Source organism: Scyliorhinus torazame, chromosome 7, assembly GCF_047496885.1.
Source record: "Scyliorhinus torazame isolate Kashiwa2021f chromosome 7, sScyTor2.1, whole genome shotgun sequence".
NCBI classification, from domain to species: domain Eukaryota; kingdom Metazoa; phylum Chordata; class Chondrichthyes; order Carcharhiniformes; family Scyliorhinidae; genus Scyliorhinus; species Scyliorhinus torazame.
Window position 1 is genome coordinate 113,430,745 of NC_092713.1, and position 12,963 is coordinate 113,443,707.

The window sequence follows — 12,963 nt, forward strand, 5'->3', positions numbered from 1 at the left end:
TACGGTCTGCGTGCTGTAAATGTGCTGGAGTTTCTCTATGGTGATCCGGGTCGTCGTCGCCTGTACCTTGAAGACCTCCATCTACTTAGAGTGAGTATCGACTAGGGCGAGGAACATTGCCCGTTGAAAAGGGGCTGCAAAATCTATAGGGAGGTGAGACCATGGATGGCTTGGCCATTTCCATGGGTGGAGCGGGCTGCAGGAGGCAACTTCTGATGTGTCTGACATTGGACTAAGTGTTGGGCCACCTGCTCAATGTCCGCATTGATTCTGGGCCACCAGACGTAGTTTCGAGCTAACATTTTCAATTTGGACACACCAGGATGACCACTGTGGAGATTCGTCAGGAGTGGGGCACGTCCATGTTTGGGGGCCACCATATTGGTCCCCCAAAGGAGCATGATGTCCTCTATGCTAAGCTCCTGCATCATTGTGGTGTAGGCCTTTAGGTCCTGTGGTACAATCGGGCAGCACGGTAGCATTGTGGATAGCACAATTGCTTCACAGCTCCAGGGTCCCAGGTTCGATTCCAGCTTGGGTCACTGTCTGTGCAGAGTCTGCACATCCTCCCCGTGTGTGCGTGGGTTTCCTCCGGGTGCTCCGGTTTCCTCCCACAGTCCAAAGATGTGCAGGTTAGGTGGATTGGCCATGATAAATTGCCCTTAAGTATCCAAAATTGCCCTTAGTGTTGGGTGGGGTTACTGGGTTGTGGGGATAGGGTGGAGGTGTTGACCTTGGGTGGGGTGCTCTTTCCAAGAGCCGGTGCAGACTCGATGGGCCAAATGGCCTCCTTCTGCACTGTAAATTCTATGAAATCCTGTGCTGAGCCCTATACTGCACCATGTGACAGACTCGGGATAGCTAAGGGTCAGTCTGGGTCCACCCATGGATGCATGACTGGGAACAAATCCATAAAATGGAGAGCGGTAATGACCTCGCCGGCTGTCTCTGGTGTAGGTGGCCTGGTCAGCAGGGGAAGATGACTTAATGCGTCAGCGTGGGGAATCTTTACCTCGGAGAGGTGCTCCAACACATAGTTAGACGCTGTGAGCAGCGATGTCCAGCACTGGATGCGGGCGGACGCAATGGGGGGAAATTGCCTGGTCCTCCTTCAAGCACCCTAGGAGGGCTTGTGGTCCATGAGAGTGCCAGGGACCTGGGTTCGATTCTCGGCTTGGGTCACTGTCTGTGTGGAGACCGTACATTCCTCCTGTGTCTACGTGGGTTTCCTACGGGTCTCCGATTTCCTCCCCCAGTCCAAAGATGTACATGTTAGGTGGATTGGCTATGCTAACTTGCCCTTAGTGTCCAAAAAGGTTAGGTGGGGTTACTGCGTTGCGGAATAAGGTGGAGTTGTGGGCCTGAGTAGGGTGCTGTTTCCAGGGGCTGGTGCAGACTCGATGGGCCAAATGGCCTCCTTCTGCCCTGTAAATTCTATGATGCTATAATGGTGAAGCAATGCCCATATACCTATTGATGGAATTTCTTGACCCCCGAATACAACAATCCTTCGCAATCTGGGCATACCGCTTCTCCGCACCAGCCAACATTCTTGAGGCAAAGGGAATGGGACGTTCAGATCCGTCATCCATTTCATAGACCAGCAGGTCCCCGACATCATACAGAGAAGCATCGCAGGTCAACAGGGTTGACTGGGATGGGTCGAAATGGGTTAGCAGTCTTGGCGAGGAGAGTTGTTGTTTCACCTTGACGAAAGCCGCTTGCTGCTCTTGGCCCCACTCCCAATGTTTCCCCTTCTTCAACAAGCTCGGACAGCTCCCATGGACCACCACCAGAGGAAGGTTTGCAGTGTCACTCATTCAGTGCCACTCTGAATTCGCAAGTCGCAGCCAGTTTCCGGAGGCGAGCCAGGAAGTCACGCATTGACTCGGCTTGGGCCTGAGCAGCCGTGTGGAACCGGACACAGCGTACGATGAGCGGTGGTTTTGGGTTGAAATGCTCCCCCAAGGTCACCAGGGCGGCGAACGACTGGGATTCTGGGGCATCCGGGTGAGTCAAGCTCCTTATCACACTATAGGTGGGCCCTCTGCAAACCATCAGAAATATCAGTGTTCGAAAAATATTGCCATGCGTTCAACATATTGGGCGGGATTCTCCCCTACCCGGTGGGGCGGGGGGGTTCCGGCGTAATGGAGTGGCAGGAATTACTGCAACGTCGGGCCGCCCCAAAGGTGCGGAAGTCTCCACACCTTTAGGGGCCAAGCCCTCACCTTAAGGGGCTAGGCCCGCGCCGGAGTGGTTTGCGTCCGCCGGCTGGCGGGAAAGGCCTCTGGCGCCACGCCAGCCGGGGCCGAAAGGTCTTCGCCGGGCGACACATGCACGGGAGCGTCAACGACTGCTGACGTCATCCCCGCGCATGCGCAGGGGAGGGGGCTCTCTTCCGCCTCTGCCATAGTGAAGACCATGGCAAAGGGGGAAGAAAAAGAGTGCCCCCACGGCACAGACCCGCCCGCAGATCGGTGGGCCCAGATCGCAGGCCAGGCCACCGTGGGGGCACCCCCCCGGGGCCAGATCGCCCCGCACCCCCCCCCCCCCCAGGACCCCGGAGCCTGCCCGCGCCGCCTTGTCTCGCCATTCAAAAGGTGGTTTGATCCACGCTGGCGGGACAGGCATTCCAGCAGCGGAACTTCGGCCCATCGCGGGCCGGAGAATCGGCGGGGGTGAGCCCGCCGACCGGCGCGGTACGATTCCCGCCCCTGCCGAATCTCTGGTGGCGGAGACTTCCGGACACGGCGGGGGCGGGATTCACGCCAGCCCCCGGCGATTCTCCGACCCGGCGTGGGGTCGGAGAAATCCCACCCATTGTCCAATCGTCTGTATCTGCATCAAAAGGTTCCAGCTTTCCTATGTGGCATTTTGGTGGTTAGTAGTGGGGTCTGCCGAAGTCTAGGTGAGTTGGGCTGGCCGCGTAGCAACCAGTGTCGATGGCAGCTCCACTGAATCCTCGTCACCAGGGTTGAATCCGCGGTAGGCAGAACACATAGACGGAAGTAGAAATTACAGAACAAGGTTTATTTCGATACTATTCACATCCCCACGTCTCCTTCCTCAACCCGCCGCTAGGCTGGGGTTTTTATACAACTGAGGCTCTGCTTGTAAAGGGGAAACCCCACCCCCTCAAAGGGGAAGGTCTGCCTGTCCTAAAAGGGAAGTTCATATTCCGGGGTGTCACGGCAAATCGTATTGTCCTGATCCCGGGACCTCCATTGGGGTTATAACATCAACCATTTGCATCCCATCCTGCAACAAGTTCTGTTTGTCTATGACCCCAGTTAATGACTAACCCATACAATTTACCAGCACACTGAATTTTTAAAAAACATGATACTGAGCCGAATGGCTTTCTTCTGTTGTGTAACCATTCTATGGCGATCTGATCCTTGATTTCCATTGCAGCCCGTTACAAAGTTCTCTGCAATAACATTTGAAAATGTTTTGACTTACTTATTTGGTACAGATTAATTCTTGCAAACTTCTCTTTGCAGCTGTGAATTGCAGCGAACTGAAGATTCCTCACGGCCTCCTCATCAACTGCTCTGACCCCTTTAGACCTTTTAGTTACAGCTCAAGATGTGATTTTGTCTGCAAGGCTGGGTTTATCTTGCAGGGATCCGAAAGGCTCCATTGTGAAGCTTCGGGGCAATGGACTTCAAAGACACCCATTTGCAAAGGTACAGTGAATAACTGAACGGTTATGTTTAGTAATTTATCTTAAAAATAAAATTGCTCTCTTCTCCTGACCTTGATGTGGTGTTGCCAGAAATCAGAAAGAAAAATACTAAAACTACCCCATTGATAAACAGCTTTTAAGAAAATTTTAAAAATCCGTTTCTCAAATTATTGCTAAGCAGTTATCTACATTTATTATTGGGGACTAGTCATGAACTGATAGCAGAATCACTAGTGAACAGTAATTTCTTAACCTCATCAGTTAAGTTAATTGTACATTTTCATATGACAATATCATAAAGTTCACTGCATTGTAGTCTAAACTTGAATAGTGACAACTGGCTCCAGTGGAGGAAGCGACATTCTCTCCAGATTTTTTAATTCTAATTTCCCCATCTGCCATGTTAAGATTTGAACCTGGGTCCCCAGAGCAGTACCCTGGGTCTCTGGATTACTGTGGTCTAGTAACAATGCGACTTCGCCACTGCAACACTGCCTCTCTCCATAGACAAGGTTTAAAAGGATAAACTGATAAGCTATTGTAATAGAGCAATGATTCAGTCAAATATTCATTTTGATTACAGCAATTATGTGATAGGTCAGTCCTGTTGTTAACCAGCATGGATTTGATTCTCCTAATGACTCTTCCCCCAACTTTTTCCCATCTCCATATAATTCTTTTGTTTTCCTTCTTATAAATTTAGAGTACCCAATTCTTTTTTTCCAATTAAGGGGCCAATTTAGCATGGCCAATTCACCAACCCTGCACATCATTTTGGTTTGTGGGGGTGAGACCCACACAGACACAGGGAGAATGTGCAAACTCCATATGGGCAGTGACCCGGGGCCGGGATTGAACCCGGGTCTTCGGCGCTGTGAGGCAGCAGTGCTACCCACTGCGCCACCGTGCTGCCTCAATCTCCGTACAATTCTATGGACATGACAACCTTTGGATATCGCATTGAAATCTCCATGTGTTCGGCTACAGAGGCAATGATAGCCAGATCTACCCCTGTTCTCTCCTGATAGCCCCACAGATGTTCTTCCCAGCAGCTGTCACTCAATAGAGAACAAGAGTGTGAAAACTAGCTGATTCTATTCTCCTCCCTAGTCCAGAAATGCTGACACCAATTGTATTGCTTCAAATGGTTAATTGTATTTAGCTGAAATCAGCTAACCCAGCACACAATAAGAATTCAAACTGAAATCTTTCTGGTCAGTGCAGTTCTGAGCCACACTGTAGGATGTATTTAGCCACTAATGTAACAAATGGAGCTAGCATCTGATGTCTTCCACTAAATGAGCTAAAGTAAAAATAATTGTAATTACATTATCGCCCAAAAATGTTTGATCTACAATGGATTTCATTCATCAATCTGACAAATGTATGAATTCATGTTTTAGCTGTTCAATGCAATTTACTGAAGATTCCTAACCGAGGTATCATGCAATGCAGAAGTCCCTTTGGAGACTTCAATTACAACTCAAATTGTGCCTTCAGCTGCAATGAGGGGTTTGTACTTCAGGGATCGGGCAATCTACAGTGTCAAGCCTCTGGTGAATGGACAGCACAGGTCCCCAGCTGTGAAGGTATGACAAAATCTGGAATCATTCTTTTCTATTAACAGTAGTTGTTTCATGAAACATGAAGCAAGACTTTCTCCCACTTTGTTTTTGTTTCTTTGGCAAAGGCACAAATTCATACTGGGGGGGGGGAGGGCGGGGGCGGGGCGGGGGCGGTGGGGGGTGGTCATCTGTCCTTACTGTCTGTCCCTTTACTGTGGCTACGTTTGCGCAAGGGGCCCTGGAGATGGAGCATTTGGTGTCCACCAGCATACTTCAGGTTCTCCATGACTGGTGGGCACCACAGGGGCTGAGATGCATCATCACCCCCATGAATGACCTTTCTAAGTTTCCTTTTGATATTTTATTTTAGTTCCAGTGTCACCCCTCTAATTTCTTTTTAATTTACTGATTATTGTTTTCTCATAAGAGTATACATAGGCGCAATCCTTTCCTCCGGCGTGATGTTCCAGTCCCAGCCAAGTGAATGGAATTTTGAATGGCCTGCCACGTCCATCGGAGCGGGACCTGCTGTGCTGAGACCAGTACATCCCAGCCAAAGTGTGGGGTTGTTTGTAGCGCACAATATGTCTCAAGCAACATCCCAGCTGTCGTGCGCAAGACCTGTGCTCCAGAACTATCTGTGCCCTTAGCTACTCATACAGCGACAACACGGGCATTTACCCAACAAGGTGGCGAAGTGCCCACATATAGCATGTCTACAAAAACAGGGCACAACCAATATGGTCGATTAATATCCCTATCAGTTTACTCTCATTCATTAACAAAATGATGGAAAGTAAATTCCAGAAGTGAATGAAGTGACATCAAGGCAGCATTTGACCAAGTGTGGCATCATGGAACCCGAACAAAACTGAGGTCCATGGCAATCAGGAGCAAAACAAATTACTGGTTGGAGTCATACCTGATGCAAAGGAAGATCTTTGTGGTTGTCAGAGGTCCAGCATCTCAGTCCCAGACCATCTCTGTTGAAGTTCCTCAGGGTAGTGTCTTGAACCAACTAGCCTTCAGTTGCTTCAATAACGTAAGGGGCGAAATTCTCCCCCAACAGCGCGATGTCCGCCGACTGGCGCCCAAAACGGCGCCAATCAGATGGGCATCGCGCCGCCCCAAAGGTGCGGAATGCTCCGCATCTTTGGGGGCCGAGCCCCAACATTGAGGGGCTAGGCCGGCACCGGAGGGATTTCCGCCCCGCCAGCTGGCGGAAACGGCGTTTGTTGCCCCGCCAGCTGGCGCGGAAATGACATTCGGGGCGGCGCATGCGCGGGAGCGTCAGCGGCCACTGACAGTTTCCCGCGCATGCGCAGTGGGGAGAGTCTCTTCCGCCTCCGCCATGGTGGAGGCCGTTGCGGAGGCTGAAGGGAAAGAGTGTCCCCACGGCACAGGCCCGCCCGCGGATCGGATGGGCCCCGATCGCGGGCCAGGCCACCGTGGGGGCACCCCCCGGGGTCAGAACGCCCCGCGCCCCCCCCAGGACCCCGGAGCCCGCCCGCGCCGCCTTGTCCCGCCGGTAAATAGCAACTCTAATTTACGCCGGCGGGACAGGCAATTTATTGGCGGGACTTCGGCCCATCCGGGCCGGAGAATCGAGCGGGGGGCCCGCCAACCGGCGCGGCCCGATTCCCACCCCCGCCCAATCTCCGGTACCGGAGACTTCGGCAACCGGCGGGGGCGGGATTCACGGCGGCCAACGGCCATTCTCCGACCCGCTGGGGGGTCGGAGAATGACGCCCAAGGTGAGAAGTCGGGATGTGCATTGATGATTGCATGGTGTTTAGTATCATTTTGAACTACTGAAATGGTCCCACGGCAAATCAGGATTGAGCTAATAAATGGCAAGTGCCATTAACCCGAATAGACGCCGGACAAGAGAAAATCTGACCACCTTCCCTTGCCTTCAATGACATTACCATCACTGAATCCAACACCATTAACATCTTTACAGTTACCATTGTCTAGAAACTGCACAGACCAGTCTCCTAAACATCTTGGCTACAAGAGCAGGTCAGGGGCTGGGAATTCTGCAGCGACTAATTCACCTCCTGACTCTGGACCAAGGTGGACCAAGCTTGTCCACCATTTACAAGACACAATTCAGGAGTGTGGTAGAGTGCCTGGATGAGTACAGCTCCAGTAACATTCAAGATGTCCGACAACATCTGGGACCAAGCAACCCATTTGTTCAGAATTCCACCTGCCACCTTAAACATAAACTCACTCCACCACCAGTACACAGTGGCAGCCGTGTGTACCATATACAAGATGCACTGTAGCAACTTGACAAGCCAACTTCAACAGCAAATTCTAATCCTGTGACCTCTACCATCTAGAACAACAAGGACAACAAATACATGGGAGCACACCACCTGCAAGGACTCCTCCAAGTCACACACCATCCTGACTTAGAAATATATTACCATTCCTCCTGGGTTGCTGGATCAAAATTCTGGAATGCAATCCCTAACAGCACTGTAGGCATACCTACACCATATGGGCAACAATGGTTCAAGAGGCAGGTGATCAATATCTTCTCGAGGGCAATTAGGATGGACAATAAATGTTGGCCTAACCAGTGACATTCATATTCTAAGAGCAAATAGGAAAATGTCATTCCCAAACTTTGACCAAGAGCTAGTCACAATCTCCTGCGGTAGTAATTGTTTCTTACTCTGAGAACTGCAAAGAGTCAAACATGTATCATACTTGGCAATGTATTATTTAAGCACTGTTGACATCCATGGCTAACAGATGCTGTCACCGACCCTAAGGTCCAACTTTCTGTATCAATGTGTGCTTAATGAGTTAGTGATATTAATCCCTTATGGAATATAACTAGTACCATTAGCTGCTGTCTCTTGAATATCAATTCCCTTCATACAGTTTGTTCTTCTTGACAGTCAAAGTAGAAATAGATCTTGTGAAGTAAACTATTAACATCAGAAGCATACATAATACAGATGTAATAATGACTGAGAAACATAGAAACATAGATACTAGGAGCAGGATAAGGCCATTCTATCCTTCGAGCCTGCTCCACCATTCATTATCATGGTTGATCATGCAACTCAATGACCTGGTCCTGGCTTTCCCCCATAACCTTTGATCCCTTTAGCCCCAGCTATATCTAACTGCTTCTTGACATCATACAATGTTTTGGTCGCAATTGCTTTCTGTGGTAGAAAATTCCATAGGTTCGTCCCTCTCTGGGTGAAGAAATCTCTCCTCATCCAAGTCCTAAATGGTCTATCCCGTATCTTCAGAATGTGACGACTGGTTCTGGACTCCCCTGCCATCAGGAACATCCCTTCTGCATCTACACTGTCTAGTCCTGTTAGAATTTTCTAGGTTTCTATGACGTATCCCCTCATTCTTCTGAACTCCAGAAAATGTAATCCTCACTGACTCACTCCTTTCTCCTACATCCGTCCCGCCAGCCCTGGAATCAGTCTGGTAAACCTTCACTTCAATCCCTCAGATAAGGAGACCAGCACACAATATTCCAGGTGTGGACTCACCAATGCTCTGTATAATTGCAGCAAGACACCCCTGCTCCTGTACTCGAATCCTCTCGCTATGAACACCGGCATACTGGGATGGATAACAGTGGTTAGCACTATTATTTTGCAGCGCCAGGGACCCGAGTTGGATTTCCAGCTTGGATCACTATCTGTGCGGAATGTGCCGTTCGCCTCGTGTCTGCGTGGGTTTCCCCCGGGTGCTCCGGTTTCCTCCCACAAATCCCAAAAATGTGCTTGTTAGATCAATTGGACATTCTGAATTCTCCCTTAGTGTACCCGAACAGGTGCAGGAGTGTGGCGACGAGGGGATTTTCATGGTAACTTCATTGCCGTGTTAATGTAAGCCTACTTGTGACACTAATAAAGATTATTATTATTATGGATTTTCCTGTCCCCCAGCCGCATGTTTCTCAGCAGTGTGCCATTTGCTGGTGGCAGAATTCTCTACTCATGCTGTTTGTCAGTGGGATTTCCCATTGAAGCCACGCCACCGAGAAACCCGCAGCTGGGGTGAGCTGCCAGCGGGAACAGAGAGTCCCAATGGCCAGCGAATTCCAGCCATTATTTGCCTTCTTCACCGCCTGCTGCACCTGCGTGTTTAACCTAGTGTACAAGGACACCCAGGTCTCGTTGCACATTCCCCTCTCTTAATCTATAGCCATTCAGATAATAACCTGATTTCCTGTTCAAAGTGGACAGCCTTACATTTATCCACATTATACCACTTCTGCTATTCATTTGCCCACTCACTCAACTTGTCCAAATCACACTGAAGCATCCTCTACACAACTCGCCCTTCCACCCAGCTTTGTGTCATCTGCAAGTTTATAGATATTACATTTAGCTCCCTCATCCAAATCATTAATATACATTGTTAATCGCTGGGATCCGATCCCTGATCCCTGCGGTACCCTACTAGTCACTGCCTGTTATTTGGAAAAAGACCTGTTTATTCCTACTCTTTGTTTCCTGTCTACCAACCAGTTTTCTATCCATCTCAATACACTACCCCCAATCCCTTGCGCTTCACCTGCTAATATCTTACATGGGACCTTGTGAAGTAAGAGAGATCTGGAAAGAGGAGATGCTCCAACCTCGTGTAGAAGCTCAAAAGGGTAAATATTTGCTGTAACTAAAGAGAAATAGTTTTGAGAAACTACAGACTCGAACAGCATACTTTGGGAAATTGGACAATCCCCAAAACGCCCGTCTGGGCCTCAACCACACAACAAAACTGATCCTATGCCATCCAGACCTATGATAACCAGATATTGCATTTCAATCAATTCTTCTGCTACAGCATAATTTAGTTATTGCCAGCATGAGTCTTAAACTGTCAAAATTGAAGAATTGTTTTTCCAGCGGCAAAATGCGCAAGCCTGGAGAATCCTGAGAAAGGGAATATGAGCTGCTCCCATTCCTTTGGACGCTTCAGTTACAATGCAACATGCAACTTCACCTGTGAAGAGGGCTTTACATTAAATGGATCAGACAGTGTTCAATGTGGAGCTTCTGGACAATGGACAAAACAGATACCCTCCTGTGAAGGTACCTTTCAGTTTTGAATACTGTTTATGTTCCAAAACTGCTTTGAGATTGCAAAATTTCTAAGGATATTGGTACTGTATAGTAAGTCTAATTTTAATCACAAATGTACATTTACATTGCAATAGCACTGCAACATGTGTTGTTGTTTATAAGTCCTCTTTTCTGATTTAATTATCTGGTCAGGTATGCTGGCATTATCGAGCTGTCTCACCAGGTTGATTTACTGAGTCACTGGTTGCCAGAAGAGACACCAACATTGGAGGTGGCACTGGTAATGTAGCGATGGGATTGCCACCTCTTTAGATGGGCCTCATTAGTTTGCTGTCCTGCTATGGGAGTTCAGGCTGTCATCAGTGGCAACAGTGTAAATCAGATATAGACAGTTATTATTGTTTAATTCTCATGGATATGAGGTGTACATGTGCAGAAATGGCACTCATGTTACAAAAAATGGAAGTAAAATGTAATAAATTATTGCTAACACATATACAAATATGAAATATTATTCCTTGTATACCTGTACATTGAGAAGCCAGGATTCCTTATTTTACTTTTGCCAATGGCCCTGTTATGTCTCATTTACTGGATTACTGCCTTAAGGGATAAATACAAACTGCTGTAATTGTTACATCCATGTAACACAGCTGAAGCTTATATAGTAAAAACATATGATCGCTAGATGACAAAAGACCGAAATCCAAATAGCTTGCCTTCTATCACCCTGGTATTGGTATGATACAATATGTTGTTGCTTATTACAGGGTAAAATACCTTCAGGCATCAGCATATGTGGAAATTGAAGGGTTGTGGTCAGTGATAGCCTGCTGCTCCTTTGCATGGTGTGTTATTGTTATCTATACCAATGGAATCTATCCAGAGATCACTGTGATGATGTGAACTCAGGTTCCACTATTCTGACTCCAAAGCAGAAAAGGAGTAACTGAGTTTTTAACAGCACAGTAATTATTACTGAACAATCTATTTGACCTGAAATTTTATTTTATGGATTCCTTCAGAAGAAAATAAATGATGCATGTTTAAAAATTGTATTTATTTAAAATAATTTTAATCTGCTTTTCTTTTTTATATTTTTTCCTCATTTCCATGTATATGTTCCAATCTTTATCTAGCTTCCTGTCCAATGATTTAAATGTCATTTATGTTTTCTATGTTTTTAAATTTCTGCTTTGCGATCCACATGTCTCAGTCCGGGGTCACTATTTCCAGCCCCACGCCCTCATGCACAGACCTGCAAATCGCGGGAGGGGCCAGAGCATGTTCTTCGGGATTCTCCCCATCACTGTGGCCCGAAGTAATCTGCTTCTTGCCCAGCGATGGCGTGATCCTGATTAGCATATTTAAATCGTCATTTAAAAATGTTGGGCTGGATTCTCCGTTTGGGAGACTAAGTCCCGGTGTGAAAACGGTGGTGTTTTACGCCAGGAAAACTGGCGCTAAACGACTACAAATTCCCTGCTCCAGGGGGAGGGGGGCAGCAGCCAGTCAGCTGCCGATACGGCCCGGAGCAATGGCGGGTCTGTGGCCGCGCATGCGCACGGTGGCGGCCTGCAGCAGTCACGCCGTGCTTCATGGCAGACGCAACCTGCGGACCTGGACCGCAGAAATAGTGCCCCCCTTCAGCTGCTCGCGTGCCCCGGACCGCCCCCCAGCAGTGCCCCCAGCCCCGAGTGAAGCCCTCCCTGCCCGTGGATCGGCTCTCCCCGGGCCGATGGATACAGCGTGCGGCGTACTGTTTCCCACCGCTGGGAAACATGTGGCTGGGAGTCTGGAGAGTCCCACCTCTTGAAATCTTGGGGGAGGATTCCACCCCGGCATCATTCAATCTGTTATTTTCATGAGCCTCCGTGCTGCATACAGATGACATAGATCCTCTGCAGAGGCTGCCAAATTCAAGCAGCCATTCAAGCAGCATCAATCCACTGGCCAGCCACCAAAGCTCTCCAGGCAATGTATACACAAGATAATGGCGAAAACCAGGGGTTGGATTCTCCGTTTCTGCGGCTAAGTGCCAGCGCGAAAGGAGAATCCACGGGAGGTTCACAACAGGAAAATCGGCACGAACCCCCCCACGATCCCGATACTGGTGAGGGGCTAGCACCGGTGCCACGTGAAACTTCCGTGGATTGTGCCGAAAAGGGCCGGAGAATGGCCGGGTCATGCATGTGCAGGGCTGACGACCTGCACTGGTCGCGCCGTATAACATGGCGCCTGGCGTGCACGAACCCTAACCCGCCAACCGTCACCCCTTAGTCTACCCCCTGGCCAGCCCCCCACCAGTCCCCCCAGCCCGAGCAGAAACCCACCCGGCCAGCGGCACGGATCCACGAGTGTGGCAGCTCTGGGCACTGTCCGCAGTCAGCACGCTGGGTTCCCGACCGCTGGGACCACATGTAGTCCGCACTGTCGGGAACTCGGCCCATCGGAGGAGGAACATCGTAGGTGGGCCGGCCGAAGACGCACCAACACCGTTGAAAGGGCTCGCGGCATGTGACATGACGACACCGGATTGGAGGTAGCATGGCGGACCAGCGCCAAACTGCCGCCGGCACCGATTCCGGCGATGAAATCCATTCTCCGGCCGATTGCCGATGAAAATTTCGGC

The 12,963-nt window shown here is 49.3% G+C and overlaps 1 protein-coding gene across 1 annotated transcript in view; it reads left to right on the forward strand.

Annotated features, from left to right (window-relative positions):
• The window catches only part of LOC140427352 (sushi, von Willebrand factor type A, EGF and pentraxin domain-containing protein 1-like), a 151,976-nt gene that overhangs the window by 50,562 nt on the left and 88,451 nt on the right, over positions 1–12,963 (forward strand). Inside the window, exons 8-10 of the mRNA XM_072512902.1 lie at positions 3,507–3,692; positions 5,095–5,280; positions 10,155–10,340. Coding sequence (XP_072369003.1) covers positions 3,507–3,692; positions 5,095–5,280; positions 10,155–10,340 — 558 coding nt within the window. The remainder of the gene's footprint in view (positions 1–3,506; positions 3,693–5,094; positions 5,281–10,154; positions 10,341–12,963) is intronic.